This window comes from Morus notabilis, unplaced genomic scaffold, assembly GCF_000414095.1.
Source record: "Morus notabilis unplaced genomic scaffold, ASM41409v2 Scaffold946, whole genome shotgun sequence".
Taxonomy (NCBI): Eukaryota; Viridiplantae; Streptophyta; class Magnoliopsida; order Rosales; family Moraceae; genus Morus; species Morus notabilis.
Genome location: NW_010359240.1, coordinates 111780 through 130976, shown reverse-complemented (window position 1 = coordinate 130976; position 19197 = coordinate 111780). Strand labels below are relative to the sequence as shown.

Below are 19197 nucleotides of genomic sequence, written 5' to 3'. Positions count from 1 at the left end.
TTGAAGAATATTTTATATTGTTGTAACATTTCTACGGAATTTCTTTAATTCTTTTACAGTCAATAAATTAATTGAAATGTAATCAATTTCAAAATAAGCTTTCTTTGGTACTTCCGGCAGAGAGCAAGCTAAAGAACGACTCTTCCTTTTCACCACTCTTGCTTTCAGTTTCCTTTAAATGAATTCCCATTGCATTTATTGTTGATGGCACAGAATTTTTAACTGCAACAAAGGCTACTTTTTTTGAAGCAGACTTTAGTTTTGGAGTATTTGGAGAAGAGCTTGAGCATGAAAGCAAACCGCCTTGAGGGAATTTTAGACTATCCTCAACCTGCAGCTTTCCATCATCAGTTTCCACCGCGTCTTCCTCGACGTGTTTCGGGCCCTTTTTGGCCGTTTGGTCCTCGTTTGCACCCCCGGAAGGTAGTTCATCAACTGTACAAGCCAAAAATTCATGACCATTTTTGGGAGGTAGCTCAAACCAAGCAGCGAAACCAAAGAGAGAAAAAGAAAAGGAAATATAACAAAAAAGAAAAAACTAAATCAAAACCAAATTCTTCAGGAACTATATATATAACATGTCAAAGGACTATATCGCTTTTGCAGGTGTTTAAGCAAAACTTGTCCCCCTCGCTTTGCATATACAGCAAAAAAAGACTTGTTCTATCTAGAGATTATAACATAGAACGACTATACACATCATGCAACTTTTTCTATTGCAAATATCATGAATGCACACGGGTTAAAATCCTATATATTAGGTTTTTTGTTGGCATTTATGCCAACAATATTCAAGAAATATTCTGTAATTCTAGTTCCTTGTTGTACAAGAAAAATGTGTCGGGCATATTTGAATTTCAAGAGAATATTCTCTCAGATAAGTTTAAAAGATATGCATTAGCTAAAATCGGGGGGAGATAAAGTTGAATTTTTATGTTGATGTCTACTGAAGATTTACTATAGCTGTTAAGATTTGAAAAGATTTTATTTTATCTAGTAGAGCAGAAAAATAAAAAGAAGATAATTACTGGTTTAATTAGAGAAAAATTTGAGTTCTACTTGAGTTCACTACCCAACTTTGAGATGGAGATTACTTGTAATGCTCTATAAATACAACTCAACACCATTGATGCTGTGGGCTTCTTGGGTTTTTACGCATAAAGTTTTGAAGTCCGAGCGTTCAGGAGAATTTGTCTTCGGTAGAAGACGATTTGCAGAGTTAAAAGGAGTTCAACCAATTGACATTCTTTGGGAGAAGAATTTGAATCTTTCGGGAGATAGCAAATTGCCAATTTAAGGGATTTCACAGGGATTCCACCGTGCAGTATTGATGACGAGTGGTGCTCGCTGAATCAGGCCATCTAGTTGTCACAATACTTAGGCGACAAGTAGAAGAGTGAATCTTTTATTGTTTAAGTCCATTAGTGATTGTAATTTTGATAATTAGTGGATAATTCAATGATGGACGTAACCTCGTGGATGTAGGTATTTACCGAACCACGTAAAAATTGCTTGTGTTCTATTTATTTATGCCTTCAGTAATTGGACGTTAATTAAATTCGGTAAATTGCTAAAAACGAATCTTTCACTATAGAATGTGCAAAACCAAAATTACTGTTTCATCCTTGGTTTTTGTAACCCTAACAATTTATGTTTTAGTTTCATGGTCGTGATGTGTCATGAATCTGTTTCTCACCATGTGTATCATTTTCCTAAAACACATGGGCCTATTGTTAGATGTCGAGTACTAGCCGATTGAATATTGCATGAAAGAGAGCAACTTGTCACTTGATTGCATAAGCATATCGTAAGATATGCATAGAAAAACTTGCTGAGGGAACCTCCTTTATGTTTTCCAAAAGGAAAGAGAGAGAGAGCAGGGTAAATATCACAAGCAATCAAATGCCGTAAATTTTTGTACCTCCAAGAAAAGACTCGACACATTGATATAGTACTGATGATGCTGGTATAGAAGCTCCTCCTTCGAGCTCTGAGTCATGACTTTCAATCTTACTCTTATGCATCCTTTCATGTAACACAAACTTGTCTGATTCCCAAACACATTCCAAGGTGATAAAGTCCATGTTTGTAGGGAAAAACTCCCTGAAGACCTGCATCATATACATCGGACATTGTTGAAATATATTTTCAAGCAGAAAGGAAACTTGGAAAGAATCTCCTAAAAAACAAATAATTCGCAGAAAAATTAAGAAAGGAAGCTGACCCCAATGCCATCATGAGTTATCTTTACAGATTGCTTCTTTAGGGAGAGAGAAGAAACAGTGTTGAATACCGAAACAACGTCAACTAGTATCTGCAGAAGCAAAGCAAATAGAAGTGAACCAATAATTAAACCAAGGTGTTATGCTTATACCAGATAAATTTAAAATCATCAAAAACTCAGAATAACAGTGACAGAAAGAAGAAAACAATTTATGAAAGGCAAATCTTATATATCTCAAGTAATCAAGACACTCTTCCTTGAACAGAATTCAGATTCATCATTCATCTATCCCACAAGTAGCCTCCTAACAAGTTCTTTGTGGGACCTTATTGCAGCGAGTAATTCTCATTTCTCTTTCACACAAAAAATCCTCTATTTTTGTCCTCTTCAATGTTTTCATAAAACTCCCTCCAAAGTCTATGTGAGTCAAAGGATTGGTCAAGGTTGATCATCTAATAAGGGCATAAAGTTTATGCAGAAAATATTTTCCAACATTAAAAGATCAAAGTTTTAGAAGATATCAAACTTACCTGTTGGACCAAAACTCGCATTCGTGAGAGCACAGCCAAAATTGTCAGAGCGAATCCCATGAAAAATGATCGAGCAAGCAAGACAGATATCCCACTGTAGAATAGTCAAGGAGAATTCACATATTTAGCTACTGATCCAAGATAAACAGGCCATCAACAAGTGAAGGATACGAAGCTGCCTTTAGCATTGGCTCAACCATCTGCAAAGAGAGGGGGAAAAAAGAAGTGCAGAACTTCTTATGAGGTAGCTTGGATTGGTGAAGATTGCTTAACCATATGGGTTAGAAGAAAGAAAAGTTTTGATTTTTTTTTTTTGCAATTAGCAAACACTTTGTATTGCCATATCGCCATTGAAAGCATTTATCCACTCAGTCTTGCATCAATGTGACTGCTCTTTTTAAAAAGATGACAGAAAGAGACCAAGCCAACCATTGCAGTAAAATTCGAAAAGTATAAAAAAGAAGATGGTTGACATTATCAAAAGTGGAATATAACCTGAGAAAGGAGCCGTGCTGCTCCTAATAGACGCTCCAAGAAAGTATATTTTCCAACTTCAAGTTTCCTCCTCTTCAAACTACAAGGAAACAAAATCATAAATGTGAAATCTTATTCATATGAACATCAGAGTTTCTTACTGTATGAATCCTACAATCTAGATTTGATAGTGGACAGAGATATATTGATGATTCCAATACTGAAAGATCAATTGAAAGTCATAAAATAATTTTGGGTTAAACTCACCTGAAGTATAGGTCAAATCAACTTTTTGTCTTTGAATTTTAAAACATTGCAGAACAAATCCTTAATCTACTAACAGTCCCAAATTAGTCCTTCCGTTCATTCGAATGTCAAGATCTCAAAGGAAAACACACGAATCCCTTCTTAACCGTCATGCCCTTAGACGTAAAATGACAAAATTAGCCCTCATTAAAAACGGCGCATGGTCCTCACATGCCTTTTTCCAGTTGGATGGATTTCAGGACAATTTGATAGATTTAAAACTTGTTCCGAGACATTTTAAAAGTTAAGATCAACATGGGATTCAGCCTATACTTCAGGGACTAAAAAAGCCCAATAATTTTCAAACTGAAGAAAAGACTTTCCTTTTCACAAGGGTTTCCCATATATTAGTGGGGGCGAAAAAAAAGGTCTAACGCCAGAAGCCAGCCCACTTTCTACAGAGGAAACATAAGTTTTATAAACTTTTTTTACCTTTCTAAAAGATGAACCTTTTGTTTAGGTCTCTTTCCAGTAATAACTTGGAAGCAAGAACTCAGAACCTCTTCCAGCTTAGCAGATCTCAGAAGCCTCAAATCCCTCCTTACCTGAAAACCCAAAACAGTAATGTCAATTACAAAAGACTTAAAAAATGAACAACCCCATCTAAGCTATTGCACTGGAAACATCAAATAATTTAAATAAATAAATAAACCCTTTTAACAGATAAAGGAAAAAGCTTAAAAATAAAGGTTAAAAACTGTAGACCTTCAATAAATATTGGAAATATGAGGAGCGCCTATGCTGGTTCTTGTTTTTGTAAACCATTCTTTGGAAAATACCAATTTCAAATTGGAGCTGACCAAGCAAAGATGTCAACTTCTCTTCAAGATTTTCAGCTCCTGAACCCATTGAATTCCTCTCTGCGTTTCACATACATGACTATATAATTTCATACGGTGACATCAAAACCATTTAAGTTGCATTATCTATAATATATACATCCATAACTACATAACCATATCTATATACACACAAACACACACACAAATAGCAAGCCTAAGAAATTCGTATTTTTGTGAAAATAATTCAAAGTTGCATCTTTTTGTGACTAGTTCCCAAAATAAAACTGAAAAAGAAAAACTCGAATTAAAATAATAGAAGACAAATGTAGCGCAGGGCCTTACCAATCTGTGACTGTGACTGCCGGAGAGCCTGGAGCCAAGGAAGAACTAGAGTAGCGCCGCCGGAGGAGAGAGCCAGGAGCTAACGAAGAATCAGCGCCGCGCCGGAGGAGAGAGGGAGAACCGGAAGAGCAGGAGAGGGAGAGAGAGAAAGAGAGTTCTAACCCTAGCTTCAGAAAAGAAGAAAATTATATATAGTTATTGCTCAAATTTTTGACGGGCGCCTGAAAAAATTAATTTTGAACCTGACGTCCGAGCCATGTCTGAGAAGGTTCATAGACGGGCCGCAGGCCTAATTTTGACTGCTCGAGCCAGTCTGAATGACCTGGGAAAAAAATATTTTTTATTATCTTTTTTAATTTTATAATATTGTATATATTATTATTTAATAATTATTATAAATAATTATTAAATTATTTTATATTAAAATTATATAAAAATTAAAATTAATACGCACTATTAACTTAATTTAATAAATTAACTTGAGTTCCATGGCCCATTTATATAATGAATGTGTATGAGAAAGGCATTGACGTTTCATGGCCCATTTATATGCAAATAATTAAAGTAGTTCTCGAGTCAAAGTTGATTTTTGGGTGCGTTTGGAACTCATTCTAAAATAATTTTATTTTCTGTATAAAAATGAAAACAAAAACGTTTTCATTTTTATTTTGGATGCATTTCTGAAAATGTGTTTGGTAGTTTTATTCCCAGATTGTTTTCAGTTTAAAAAAAATTGAGGTGTAGTCGGAGAAGCCCATCCCCACCCGAGGCGGCGAACCCCGGGTGCATCTGGAGGAAGCCGCCGGTGATGATTGAGTTCCAAAGATCTTCCTTTTGGCGGACATAGACCATGGTGCAGACGAACGGAGAACGAAGAACGGCGAGGAAAGAAGAAAACGAGAGTAGAAGAAAATGAAAAATGAGAAAATGAAAACGAGTATAAACCGTTTTCAGAAATGTATACAAAATATGAAAAGGGTCAAAAACATTTTCAGTTTCAGTTTTTAAGAAAACACAAACCAAACGCGTTTGAGGTTATTTTCAGTTTTTGTTTCTCAAAAAATGTGAAAAACATTTTTGAGATTGAAACCAAACGCGCTCTTTGTTTTTCTTTCTTTTCCTTTCCTTGAGTCATTAATCTTAATTTTGCCTTCCATATATGTCAGATTTGATCACCTTCCTAGAATGTAGTGACTGTGAGATATCCATCTCCTTCTATATTAATTATTATCACGCATGCTGCATACATACATGTATACATACATATACATACTCATATCAGACTTAAAGAAATAAAAAAAAAAAAAAAACAAAGTTGGATTTGTTTCATATTTATTGAATTCATTACCAATCATGTAAAAATTATGAGACAGATGGAGAGAGATTGAGAGAGTTTTGATGAGAAAAATATGTGGGGGTTGGAGAGTATTTATAAAAAAAATTTTGGGTTAAAAAATTAATTTTTTTCCCCTAAATTCAGTTTTAACGATCATTTTTGGCCTATTTTTGACTGCTGGAGCCAGTCTGAATGACCTGGGAAAAAAATATTTTTTATTATCTTTTTTAATTTTATAATATTGTATATATTATTATTTAATAATTATTATAAATAATTATTAAATTATTTTATATTAAAATTATATAAAAATTAAAATTAATACGCACTATTAACTTAATTTAATAAATTAACTTGAGTTCCATGGCCCATTTATATAATGAATGTGTATGAGAAAGGCATTGACGTTTCATGGCCCATTTATATGCAAATAATTAAAGTAGTTCTCGAGTCAAAGTTGATTTTTGGGTGCGTTTGGAACTCATTCTAAAATAATTTTATTTTCTGTATAAAAATGAAAACAAAAACGTTTTCATTTTTATTTTGGATGCATTTCTGAAAATGTGTTTGGTAGTTTTATTCCCAGATTGTTTTCAGTTTAAAAAAAATTGAGGTGTAGTCGGAGAAGCCCATCCCCACCCGAGGCGGCGAACCCCGGGTGCATCTGGAGGAAGCCGCCGGTGATGATTGAGTTCCAAAGATCTTCCTTTTGGCGGACATAGACCATGGTGCAGACGAACGGAGAACGAAGAACGGCGAGGAAAGAAGAAAACGAGAGTAGAAGAAAATGAAAAATGAGAAAATGAAAACGAGTATAAACCGTTTTCAGAAATGTATACAAAATATGAAAAGGGTCAAAAACATTTTCAGTTTCAGTTTTTAAGAAAACACAAACCAAACGCGTTTGAGGTTATTTTCAGTTTTTGTTTCTCAAAAAATGTGAAAAACATTTTTGAGATTGAAACCAAACGCGCTCTTTGTTTTTCTTTCTTTTCCTTTCCTTGAGTCATTAATCTTAATTTTGCCTTCCATATATGTCAGATTTGATCACCTTCCTAGAATGTAGTGACTGTGAGATATCCATCTCCTTCTATATTAATTATTATCACGCATGCTGCATACATACATGTATACATACATATACATACTCATATCAGACTTAAAGAAATAAAAAAAAAAAAAAAACAAAGTTGGATTTGTTTCATATTTATTGAATTCATTACCAATCATGTAAAAATTATGAGACAGATGGAGAGAGATTGAGAGAGTTTTGATGAGAAAAATATGTGGGGGTTGGAGAGTATTTATAAAAAAAATTTTGGGTTAAAAAATTAATTTTTTTCCCCTAAATTCAGTTTTAACGATCATTTTTTGTCTCGGCGGGGCGGGGTCGGGCAAAAAATTGGGCAACGATAAAAAAATTTGTTGGAATCGTGCTTTCGGGCGGCGGGTCGGATTGGCGCCAATGTTCAAAAAACTAGCCGTTGATCGGGCTTCGGGCCAAAGGGAAAAAAATAAAAATAAAAAATTTGGCTGTCAACAGTCGGGGCCTTTTGTCGGCGGCGGGCTTCAGCGATTCCAATTTTTCTCAAGCGGCCCAAGCCCGAGCCCAAAAATATGCTTGGACGGGCGGCCATATGGGCCTGCCCACCAAGCCTGAAAAATTTAGACTTCGGGCAGGCTCGTCGGCTCAAAGTTCCAGCACTGTATATAGTATATGATTTTTTACAAATGTAAATAGGTAACAAACACATTGTAATTGGGTTGTAATTGGATTATTAATCGCATTACTCAAATACGATACTTTTAATAAATGGATTGCAGTGGGTCAATTGTGAATTAGCGGATTAACCTAAAAATAATCTGTTATTTAATCGTGTTATATAGATTCAACTTGTTTTTAACCTGGTCCTATTTATAATAAATTCAAATCCATTAATTTTGTACGAATTTCAAATCGTGTTGTTGTGTCACAATCTAGATTAGCAGCTATTCTCGCTTTCCCATTTAAGCTTTTTTTAATGAAACATAAGAGTTGGGCGACCCCATACAGAACCCGATCAGGCTTTGGGTCCAGAAGTGCCTTATGTAGACTCAGCCGGCCTGATCCATTTCTCTTTAATGCTCAAGATGGGCTTAGAGGCCCATTTTGAAGAACGTGGATAGAAGTCAGATAGAAAAAGAGAGAAATAGAACCAAAAAGAGGAGAGAGAATATCATTAAAACCTTGAATGAAATTGCGTGATGCATTTATGGAGATATAAAAGATAAACTTGACTAGTTAAAAATAATTGTACAACATAAACATGATCTTAATTTCTTTAAAAAATAAAATAAAATATATCCTGGAAGATAATTATAAAATTTAAATTAAAAATCCTAACTAATCCGTCGTCACTAGCACAATGAGCTTAATCTATTTTCCCATGATTTGATGAATGATTTGGAGCAATAGCACGAGAAATTTTAGATTTAAATGTACCATTTTCATGAAAATTTTTAGATGTTACATATATAATTAGACGTATATACTCCTTAAAATGCATAAATATGAATTTTTACCCCTTGCTCTAAATTAATATCTTTTTTAATTATGTAATTTTATTAGTTAAAAGGGTATTAATTAAAAATAAAGAGTAAAAATTCACACACATGCACTCTAAAAGTAAGTTCATCAGTTTCCTCCTTATACAATCTAATTTATACTGGTTGCTGCACAGGAAATTAAGCTTTTAAAACTGATGTACTATTAATTTGATTGGTGCCATTTTTAAAGACTAGGTATATATATATATATACAAATATTTTTGGAAAACTAATAAAATCTATTCTCTTAATTTACTTTTAGTTTGAGTCATTTTTCTAAAAAGGTTGATCTTCATATAATATATAGGAAAATTCAAAGACAAATTTTATCGTGTTTAAGAAATGATATAAGTACTTTATGCTCTTAGAGCATTCCTCTAGATTTATTTATTTTCTGCATCAAATAGGCTAAACGCCCTTAGAGGCAGGCCCTAGTCACTTTCATAATCCAAATGTCCAATTAGTTATTTTCACGTGTCTTTAAACGTAAACCACAAAGGTCACCAATTTATGAAAGGACCAATTATGCAAGTTAGGTCTCGTTCATTTTACCGATTCGAGTTTTCAGTTTTAGGTTTTTATAGTAAAAAGCTCTCAGAAAATGTCACATCTAACTTTTTCTACTACAGTGAAAAGCTCTCAGAAAATATCACATCTCAGCTCGAATTGAAAACTCGAATCCGTGAAGTGAACAAGACCGCGTTTTCTTTCTTCGGTGTTTATTCAATCTTGAACCCTTCTGCAACGAAAAGATATGCATTTATCCTTGGTGGTGGGTTGCTCAAATTATATGCATAATATATGGCCCACACGATATGGGTCACGTTCACCAAACGACATTAAAACCAAAATAAAAAGGAGGCAACTTCTTATAGAAATTTATTTTTCTATACCATGAATTAACCATTAAAAATATCCTACGGCGTAAACCATCACTCAAAAAAATTAAGTAACGTTCACGTTAGATCATCAAGAATTAATAAATCAATAAGTGAAAACGTATTTGAATCCATGACGATCAATTATTCTTTAGAACCATGCAGTTTATCTTCCAGATCAATATATTTTCTTAGAGAATTCTTTAGCTTTTTCACTACTCTCTTTGATGATGGGATGTCAGAAAGAATAGAATATAATATGTGATCTGGGGACTATAACCGCTATATATAAATAACTTTCATGTTATCTTATAGTATTTCTATTTTAACTCATCATAAAAATAGAAATTATCCTTAAGTCTCTACACATTAAAAGTCCACACCTTATTAGATACATTAAAACTCAAATTACCCGAACCTTAGCAGATCACTTTAAAATGGGCTTAACCTTATATGACAGTCTGCAACACATAATTATTCACATATTAACCCAATGTTAGATTAAGGATCCAATAATCTCCCGCTCGAGCTATATGTGTATCCTTATAATTATGCATTGTAAAATAACTATACGAGCTGAATCTGGTCCATCAATCATACCAACATAGGATCAAAGCGGCTTTTATTACATTTGTCATAACTCGACCCATCAATGATCACATATGCTGATACAACTGAATGACACGGATCATGATGTGGATGTGTAGCATGAAAGTTTCATGCAATGTGATCTTAACATACCTATTTCTAAGTGGTTCACCCTTAAACTTTAATGAGATCAAATCATACTAAAATAAGAATGTAAATAAAACCAAAACTTTATTTCTATAGAAAATAACCTCAAAATATCTATAAACTTTATTGATTTTCTACATCAAATAGACTAAACGTCCTTAGAGGTAGGCCCTAGTCACTTTCATAATCCAAATGTCCAATTAGTTATTTTCATATGTCTTTAAACGTAAACCACAAAGGTCACCAATTTATGAAAGGACCAATTAAGTTTTAGCGTTGTTTGTTCTCTCTATCGTTCTTCTTCCGTATTTATTCAATCTTGAACCCTTCTGCAACAAAAAGATATGCATTTATCCTTAGTGTGGGGTTGCTCATAAATTATATACATAACGTTCACCCAACGGCATTAAAACCAAAATAAACCGTAAACCACCCAGTTAAAAAGAAGGCAACCTCTTACAGAAATTTATTTTTCTATACTGATTCACGATATTCACATTAAAAACTTAAAACGTGTGACACAAAAATTTAATTATAAATCACATCGTTAATTGACAAAAATGCAGTTCCTATTGTAAGTTTTGCCTGAAAATAACAAGCTGTTTAGTTCGCTGATATTCGAGTTGAGATGTGACATTATGTGAAAACTTTTTATTATAGTAAAAAAATTAAATATGACTGTTTCTAAAATTTTTTTACTGTAATAAAACTTAAATTTTAAACTCAAATCGATAAAATAAACGGGGTTTAAACAACTTTCATAGGGCCCCACCCCATAACTCTACAACACTGCATTGTTAGTGTCATAATTGAAGTCGTGAGCTTTATATTCTCTTTTGATGCGTCAACACGTGTGTTTAGAATCAATGTCTGGCGCTGAAAAACGAATATACGTAATCATATTAGTTTTCGCTTTCATTTATTCTAAACCTTTCTAGTAGGGCCTAATCATGCTTAGGTGAGGTTTTAGCCTTAGCAAAAACTTGGAATCAATTCCTAAAGAATATTACATTTTGTTATTACTTGTGTTTCAAACATGCACGTCTGGTGGGCAGTGTGTAGCCACTAGGCTAGCTCTTATAGGTCTCCAACAATTGGCCCGGTGAATTGTGATTTCGTGATGATATTGATTTGTAATTATGAAAATTTTATGGTGAAATAAGAAAAACTAGTGGGGTTTTATTTTAAACTGTAAAATTTGTGTAAAAGTATGTCCATATATATATATATGTATGTATGTGTGTATTACTTTATGAGATTTTAACCATATTCAATGTATAGAAACATGCACTACTCGTTATTTGGTAACTACAATATATGCTTAAAAATTTGGTGAAAGACAATCTAAATGTAATTGTAATATGTAAAAGTAAAATTTGATACAATATATATATATATATATAACACTTATATGTAAAAGTATAACAATGAGAAAAAAAAGACATTGTGTATATTCATATTACATCTATTTGAAATTATTGTTGCTTAGAATAAATAATTTTATCATGTTACATCTCATACTCGTATATATTTAATTGTTAGGACAAATTTTTTATAAAGTACCAAAATGCAGAAAGATAAGGGAGTTTAGTAGGGTCAGTTTTTAATCGTTAAATCTGTAAAACAAACAGTTTTTAATACATATTTGACGATTAAAACTAAGTATGTTTGTTTCATAACTCAAGTTAAAAACTTGAGTTGTATTTATGAGAGAAAAATACCGTAGTAAAAAATATTAAATTTGAATTTTTATGAGAGAAAACACTGTAGTAATAGAACTTGAGTTGTGAAAAGAACAATGCTGGATTTTTCAGTAGTTCATTTTTCAAAACCTAGAAAAGAAACTTCTAAAAGATATGATAATTATATGTTGACTTGATGAGATTAGAAGTATATTACTCTAATTTAATGGGGGATAGTAGTGTGCTAGTAGTTCCGTTTGCATATTCTTACCCAATTCCATGACCCACAAAGGCCGAAAAATAAAAACTAGGGACATGTAATATAGTTAGGTAGTTCTAGAATATATGATATTTAGTTAGGTTGTTTTGGTCATAGGTGTCCATTCCCTATAAGGGACTTCCCCACCAAATGACTACCCATTAATTTTTTACTTTATGCTTAAATAATACATTTTATACAAATAGAAATTGTCCAACTTCCCACCGAATAAGGAAGAAAAAAAAGGCCAAAAACTGAAGGAAAAAAAAAAAAACAAACTCCCCCGTTGTTTTATGTAATGCAAGGTTCCTTTCCAAAAAATAAAAATAAAAAATAAAAATAAAAAATCGTTGGTTTAGTTGGAGTTCAAATTCTATTTTCTCAAACAATGGAAACTTTCTAACACAAATTGTTCAACTTCAAAATATTTATACACTTTTTTCCTTTTATCAAAACAAGAAAAATAGTTATTCTCTTCTTTTTTTGTCAACTAAAGAACTAACTAGGAAGCTGCATGGCATATAGTGACTTTGTTCTACTTTGTTCATTTTCTAATGTTTATAAGAGGGTATATTTTTGGGAATCAAAGAAACTATTTGATTTCATAGTAAAACCTCTCAAATTGTCAAAGGAAGTAAAACCCCTTTTAATTGCAAGTGGCCAAAGCACTAGACCTTGGTCATGGATGCCCATTATGTACTTAATAGTGTCCCAAAGTACTTAAAAATAGATAAAAACTAGTATGGGGGATGAGTAAAGAGGAAGTTTCAATGGCAATCAATGAATAACCAAAAGTTACCACCTTTTTCATTGTGCTATACACTTTTCCAAAAGCAATAGAAAAATACAATGAACCAAAAAAAAAAAAAAAAAAAAGCTAAAGGAAAAATAGTTGGGAGGCTTGTGGGGGTTATGTGGTCATTCTATGTTGTCCCAAGAAGCTTTTTCCTTCATTCATTCTAAAAGCCAGAGATTCTTTGATCTAGATCTACGTATGTAAAGGACAAAGTTTCTAATTGTATATATCATGAATGAGGCCATCAATTAACTTTTTAATATGTGGAGAACATTTGATTTTCTTAGAGCACACTTTCTAGTTTTTTAATCCAACGGTTCAAATTATTTCACGTATCTCTTTTGTTGAGATCAAAATATGTGATAACTATGATTCAGTGTTCGATGCTAATCGATGCTCTTATGATTAAACAAAAAAAAAAAAAAAAACACAATCTAATCCCAAAACTTTTCCTGGAAATGAATAGTTTGTGATTTGCAAAATTTCTTCACTTTCAAGCCACATTTGATAACTAATGGCATCTTCTCCTTGGACAAATGGAAAACGAGGCTGTTTTCCTTTGTCTTTATTTTCCAAACAACTTTCTCAAACAACAAATCAATGAAAACAACCCATCAAACACGCATTGAAAATACCCCTTTCAACTTTTGAGAAAGAGAACAGAGAGACATTCTGACCCAAACAATACGATTTAAATCGAACGGTAACAATAAAATTAGAATACATTTAGTTGATGGATTCAGAATTATTTTCGATTTACGTGTATTTTTTGTGAGAAAAAATACTGTAGCGAGTCACGAATCATGATTCGAACTATGACACGAATCCTTGAACCAAACGCACAATGTCTTGATATTGTTTTAAAAAATCTTCTCACTGTATCTAGCTCGAGACGACACGCGCAGTCTGATTTATATTCTAACATCGCGATCAATAATTTTTGGAGAAACTTATAATGGGGTGTACCTATTATAGAATTTAAAAAAAAAAAAGAAAAAAAAAAGCAATTTCTAGGGCATGCAACCCAAAGCAAGCCAAAAATGTCCCACGCCGTTATCCCCAAAGCAGCGCCACACCCAATACTTACTTTCCCATTTTAATAAAAGGACGTTTAGTTGATGAATTTAGAATCACGATTCAGAATTATTCTCAATTTACGTGTATTTTTTGTGAGAAAAAATACTGTAACAAGCCATAAATCATGATTCAAACCATGACACAAATCCTTAAACCAAACGCACTCTAAGTCTCCTTCCAAGCATTTTCTTATCTTAAAAAACCTCAAAAGATTCTTGTGCTCTGTGTACGTGGACAAACTTCTTATCCCCTTGCACTTGTTTTATAACCTCCCAACACGTCATTTTACCAAACTACCCTTCTCTCGCCTCATTGGGCAAACCTCAAATATTTGAAATTACCAAAATACCCCCATCCGTCGAAGTATCCAAGAAGCCGGCTTTATGGACTTTATAGGAACTCAAAAAATGACAAATACCGGTCAACTGTCCTCTCACATAACACACTTCACCTCCCAAGCATTGGGTTAGTTAAAAAAAAAAAGGAAAGTTTCATAAACATCTCAGAAAAGAAAAAAAAAAAAAAAAAAAGGCTAAAAAATTTATGTCTTCTTAAAGCAAGAAGAAAAGACTTTTCAATTTCATGGATGAAGAAGCCAAAGGAGGAGGAGGAGGAGAAGAAGATCATGACGCAGATTTGCAGGAAGATTAATGTTCATGTCAATATAAGGTGGAGCATAATAGAGCGTGTATCAATCATAAAGCAGTTTTTCAAGTTCATATGGGACAGAATTGTGGTTTGCTCTATTGGCAGGCCAAGCCGGTACCGGAGGTTGCCCTTCCGCGGGGCGGGCCCCTCGCTCTCGTCGGAGGATGGCGGCTCGCCTTCTTCCGATGAGCCTACCATCTCGGGCGGCGGCGGCGGCGGCGGGTGTGACGCGGATCCGGATTCTGTGACCTTGAAGATCAGCTTGTTGGGCGATTGCCAGATTGGGAAAACTAGCTTTGTTGTGAGTACTTATTAAATAATTCTTTTTTAAGCTCAAAATAGATAAAAAAAAATTTTCTGATTTTTTTTTCTTTTAATTTTCAAGATCAAGTATGTAGGGGATGAGCAGGAAAAGAATTGTTTGGAGATGTCAGGACTAAATTTAATGGATAAAACTTTACTTGTTCAAGGAGCCAGGATTTCTTTTAGCATATGGGATGTAGGAGGTATGAACTTGTATGTATATATACATTTGTAAATACACACACACACACACATATATATATATATATATATATGTATATGTGTTTTGGGCTCATATTCATCATGGGTTTTTTAGTTTCTTTTCTGATGTTGTTGAATTAACTTAGTTTTTTTTTTTTTTTTTTTTTTTTTTTTTTTTTTTTCTAGGTGACCTAACATCCCAGGCTCATGTTCCAATTGCTTGCAAAGATGCAGTGGCAATTTTGTTCATGTTTGATCTTACTAGTCGGTGTACGCTAAACAGGTATAATATTATTATACATACATGTATAAATGTACACACACACACATATATATATATATATCTATACACAAACTATGATTATAATCAAGAAATTAACTTTGTTGTTGGTTTTTTTTTTTTCTCAGTGTTATTGGATGGTACAATCAAGCAAGAAAGTGGAATCAGGTACTCACTCAACAATATGGTTGCCTACTTCTCTTTTATAATTATCATTAGTTGCTCTTTTAGTAAAGTAATTATCATGTGGTTCTTATTTCATCAAATTATTAGCAATGAAATATCAATTATTTTTTTCTTATAAATTAACTTGCTTTTTTGGATGGTGAAATAAGCAGTTACTTAGTGTAAATTGATATAAATGCCATTTATTCATAGAAAATGATCTCCCAATTGCACAAGGCTTACAATAGTTCCATAATAATTCATGATGCGTTAAAAAGAAAAAGAAAAAGAAAAGAAAGTGAAAATCATGGATTTAAGGGCATTGACAAATTCACTTTCATGTTGGTGATGAAACTTAAATATAAAAGGTGTTTTGACATAAAGATTTAGCACAGAATTTGATACTTTGCCCGTAGAATGAGTGCTTGTGGGACATTGTTTAATTATCACAAATACTCCCTAGCTAGAGCGTTTTGTCTAAAGTTTTTTTTTTAATTTTTTTTTTTTTTTTCCCTTTTGATCTTTTGCAGACAGCAATTCCAATACTAATAGGAACAAAATTTGATGATTTCGTTAGACTTCCTCCAGATCTGCAGTGGACAATTGTGACTCAGGTAAAAAAAAAAAAAAAAAAAAAAATTCCTGCAAAATATTAATTGGTGCAAAATTTACATTTGCACAAAGTCAAATCAATGAATCAATCCTCTATTGTTTTTTCTTTGATATCCCTAAAAAAACAAGCAAAATAGTGCAAAACCCTTGCTAACCAATATCAATATTGTAACCACTAAAATAAACCTGAACCCCACATCATATAAATATAAATATAGTATTAAACGTCATTTTATAAAGATATTTGTTCGCCGTACTTAATAGTCTAACTTTAAGTTGGAAGTCCAAATTCTTAAATAATTTCATTGCCACAAATATAAAACACCTCAAAAATTGATTTATTATAATTGTTATTGTTATTGCGGTAGTAGTAGTATACTATTATTATATTATGTCATAAATAGTTAATTTTCGAAGAGTGACGTTTCCTAAAAACGAGCATGTGAACGTGAAGAATGTTTTGAGGGGTGGTCGTCTTGCTTTTTGTCAATTCTTGACACTTTAGGGGCTTGTTCTTTTGCAAGTATTCTTGAGTTAAGTTTGAATCGAATTTGAGTTATAACTTAAGTTGAAGTTGTAACTTGAGTTTGCGTTTGGTTGTGTACATTTGAGTTATGGTTTGAGATAAGAATCTTTTTGAGTTTATGTTTGAGTAAGTCAAAACTTGAATTTGTATTTAGATAATATTTTAATAAAAACTCAATGCTGATGAAAAATTTTAATAGGGTATGTGGGTTTAGTTTTATTCGTCTTTTCGTTGTCAACGCATAGAAAAAAAAAATCATTTCAATCAGAATTAAAACGAAAAAGTTATAGCATTTTTAAGAATAGAAAAAATATTGTTCATTAACTTGAGTTTGAGTTTCTGAACTCGAGTTGAAGGGAAAACTTAAACTCGAGTTTAAAATTGAGTTTAAATTTAAAAGAATATGAATTCGAATAAAATTATAACTCAAATTGTTTTTTTTTTTTTTAATTTTTCACTCAAAAAAACAAAACTAGATTTGCCAAAACAAACACCTTCTGTTATCCATTACCGAAATTTGCCAACCCCACCGATTCTCTCTCCGCGTAAAAGATACGCATGAGAGGGCCACATGTTGAATAAAGTATAACACAAGATTGTGTATGCAAGGACTTTATTACTCTTTATGTCTTAAGGGGCTAAGACCAAAAACTATTTTTGCTTCTGCTTCTACTCTTAGAAAGTTACAGAAGTGCCACTTAAAAGACATCGTTTTTGTGTTTATACCACCTAATGATATAAACTGAAATTTATAGGCGCGTTTGGAACTCGTTCTAAAATGATTTTATTTTTTAGTTTAGTGTAAAATGAGAAAAAAATAAAAAATAATTTTTAATCGTTTTTTATTTTCGTTTTCTCATTTCTCGAGCATAATCTCTTAATAAAACTACTAAAAGCATTTTCAAAAATCATTTCTGTCTGAGATTAAAAACGTTTTCATTTTCATTTTTATACAAAAAATAAAATCATTTTAGAATGAGTTCGCGCCCATCGTTTTTGTGTTTATACCATCTAATGATATAAACTGAAATTTATGTCTCTCAGTTTGCCAAAAGAATTTAAGATAGTATGTCGATTATTTCTTCTTCTCGACAAAGATCACCAGACATATTCCAAGAGTATTTTAGTAAAATGTTTTTGATATTTCTACCAAAATACTTTTTAAAAATCTACAAAGATAACATCATTGTAAAGCTATTGGATTTTAGTGGTATAATACATAATTTTTCCCCTTTTCGTTGGGGTTTTTGAACTCGTTTTGTGTGAAGTCACGTATGAAATTTCTGCTAGATTATGTACGCAACCATTTTTATTTTTCTTCTTTCAGCAAGTAAAGATATAAAGTAAAAGTAATACAAAACAAGCACTGAGTTCGTTGGGTGACTATGGTTATATGAATAGTGTATAAATATTAATTGTATATATAAATGTTATGTAATAATATTGCAGGCAAGGGGTTATGCAAGGGCAATGAAAGCAACCCTTTTCTTCTCAAGTGCCACTCACAACATAAACGTCAACAAGATATTCAAATTCATCATGGCCAAGCTCTTTAACTTGCCATGGACAGTAGAGAGAAACTTGACCATTGGAGAACCCATCATCGACTTCTAATTTTTTTTTTTTTTTTTTTTTGCCTTATTCCCTTTTTCGAATTAATAACTAATCACCCATATGTATATAGCTTAGGAAAAAAAAAAAAGCAGATTTTTAAATTTTGCCAAAAGAAAAAGGAAGAGAAAAAGTTGGAAGAAAAAGGGAGTTTCCAACCCCAGGAGGCGTTACATATAATTGACCCCCATAAAGCTCAAAGACTTGTCTTTTTCTCTATTCTTGTTAGTCTTTTACACCCAATTTTAAATAGCAAGTGATGGTAATAGATTGTCGTTTTTATCTTTACCGTGTTTAAGTGGGCATATTTCGTGTCGAACACTTGTTAGTAAGAAATAAAATATGTGTATACGTGTGTAGAAGACGAGACTATTTTAGTATTTTTGGTCAACTACTTCTAGAAGGGGGGTGACTCAAGGCAACACATATAAAACCAAAATTGGTTTTTTTTTTTTTTTTTTTTTTTTTTTTTTTTTTTTTTTTTTTTTGACGTACCAGTCAGGGGATTCATACATCCATGGAGTAACAAATGGTCCATACTAATACTGCGGGTATTTTAATGGGGGTCGTAAAGCTGCTCGTTCTTTTTAATGAGGTTTCGGATTGATGACGGCAACCCACCCTGCGATGACAATGATTATTCACACTATAGTGACATAAAAACGTATTGAATGCAATGGTTGAGATTTTGTTAGACCGCTTGAAAGATCAGATGAATATAAGTTGATTTCACATGTTAAATTTTTAGTATTCTCAAATCGGCATTTATGATTTCAATTTCGTAGTAAGAAAGTTTTAGAATAAAGATTTCAAATATATATATATATATATATATATATTATAG

At 32.5% G+C, this 19197-nt stretch overlaps 2 protein-coding genes across 2 annotated transcripts; one reads left to right on the top strand and one right to left on the bottom strand.

Annotated features, from left to right (window-relative positions):
* Positions 1-64: 64 nt before the first annotated feature.
* On the bottom strand, positions 65-4768 carry LOC21400786. The gene is made up of 9 exons (XM_024162854.1): positions 4659-4768; positions 4240-4394; positions 3967-4079; positions 3250-3328; positions 2926-2954; positions 2755-2848; positions 2225-2314; positions 1922-2111; positions 65-435 (listed from the first exon to the last, which is right to left on the bottom strand). The coding sequence occupies exons 2-9, from the start codon at positions 4381-4383 to the stop codon at positions 89-91; spliced, it is 1086 nt and encodes a 361-aa protein (XP_024018622.1). The 5' UTR covers positions 4384-4394; positions 4659-4768; the 3' UTR covers positions 65-88.
* A 9679-nt stretch (positions 4769-14447) lies between these two features.
* On the top strand, positions 14448-18715 carry LOC21400785 (septum-promoting GTP-binding protein 1). Its single transcript, XM_010093811.2, has 6 exons — positions 14448-14956; positions 15041-15161; positions 15346-15442; positions 15568-15607; positions 16135-16218; positions 18192-18715. Exons 1-6 carry the CDS (start codon positions 14594-14596, stop codon positions 18354-18356), a joined length of 870 nt encoding a protein of 289 aa, XP_010092113.1. The 5' UTR covers positions 14448-14593; the 3' UTR covers positions 18357-18715.
* Positions 18716-19197: the final 482 nt, after the last annotated feature.